Below are 977 nucleotides of genomic sequence, written 5' to 3' on the forward strand. Positions count from 1 at the left end.
CCTGATGTTGAGTGTTCCTAAAACTTTGTTCCACGGTTCCGTGAGTGGGGAAAAATATTTGATTCGCTTTCACGAATGAATCCATATTGACCGATTTGTGAACCACGTCCTTGGCCTTAGATTTTAAAAGGAAATCGGGAGGCTTTGAACGTTCGAGAGAAACACTTAGTATGATTAGGTTTGAACCTAATCATAGAGATTTAACAATGACGAAATCAGTCACCATGACTTCCGATTCAATTCCATTTCCCTCCCAGCCTTCGTAGTGATATGACAATGAGTTAACATGATTTTAGAATCCCACTGTGCGGAGCGGAGCAATTCGGTTCACCGTTCGATGATATCGCGTTTCAGTTTGGCATCATCTATTATCTCTAGAATCTTTGGTTTCGTTCACCAACACGATACGCAACAGGTTTGCCAATCCGAGTTTATGGTCTTTGAGATCTCGGAGCTCTAGCAGACGAACACTTCACTCTCTCTTCAGAAGTCCGAAGTAGGATTCTATTCAAAATGATTTCCACCTAAGCTGGCTTTTTGAGTAGGACCAATATCCGTTGAGGGGAGATCTGGACCATTTTCAAGGTGCATCAGCGGAATCCATTGGATGCCAGAAGGGAAGAGGATCGGGCTCATCTATTCTTGGGTGACTTTTTCGTACTCTCCGACTTGTCCATTGGTGGTTGCGATGAGGATGACGTTGATGAAGGGGGCCCAGAGCTCTGGCTCGATGTAGGGGGTAGAGGAGGACCTGGTGGGCCCCAACCTCCCGGAGGTCCAGACGGAAATCCTTCGCCTAGACCACACCCTCCCACCACGCCAGCACTCGAACTCACGGGAGGACCATGAAGCGGCAGTGGTCCTTGAGAGGACACCGACGGATCATACTGGGAATTCTCAAGGCGAGTAATTAGCCTCTCGTCTTCTTCGCCAAACTCACCCCCCATAAGGGAAGGTTCGCCAACGACCATTACATC

General features: G+C 47.9%; 1 protein-coding gene across 1 annotated transcript in view; it reads right to left on the minus strand.

Annotated features, from left to right (window-relative positions):
- Positions 1 to 6: 6 nt before the first annotated feature.
- The window catches only part of LOC131881253 (LIM domain-binding protein 2-like), a 15,452-nt gene continuing 14,481 nt past the window's right edge, over positions 7 to 977 (minus strand). Inside the window, exon 8 of the mRNA XM_059228065.1 lies at positions 7 to 976. Within this exon, the coding sequence (XP_059084048.1) occupies positions 633 to 976 (344 nt within the window). The 3' untranslated portion in view covers positions 7 to 632. The remainder of the gene's footprint in view (position 977) is intronic.

Source organism: Tigriopus californicus, chromosome 5 (assembly GCF_007210705.1).
Source record: "Tigriopus californicus strain San Diego chromosome 5, Tcal_SD_v2.1, whole genome shotgun sequence".
Taxonomy (NCBI): Eukaryota; Metazoa; Arthropoda; class Copepoda; order Harpacticoida; family Harpacticidae; genus Tigriopus; species Tigriopus californicus.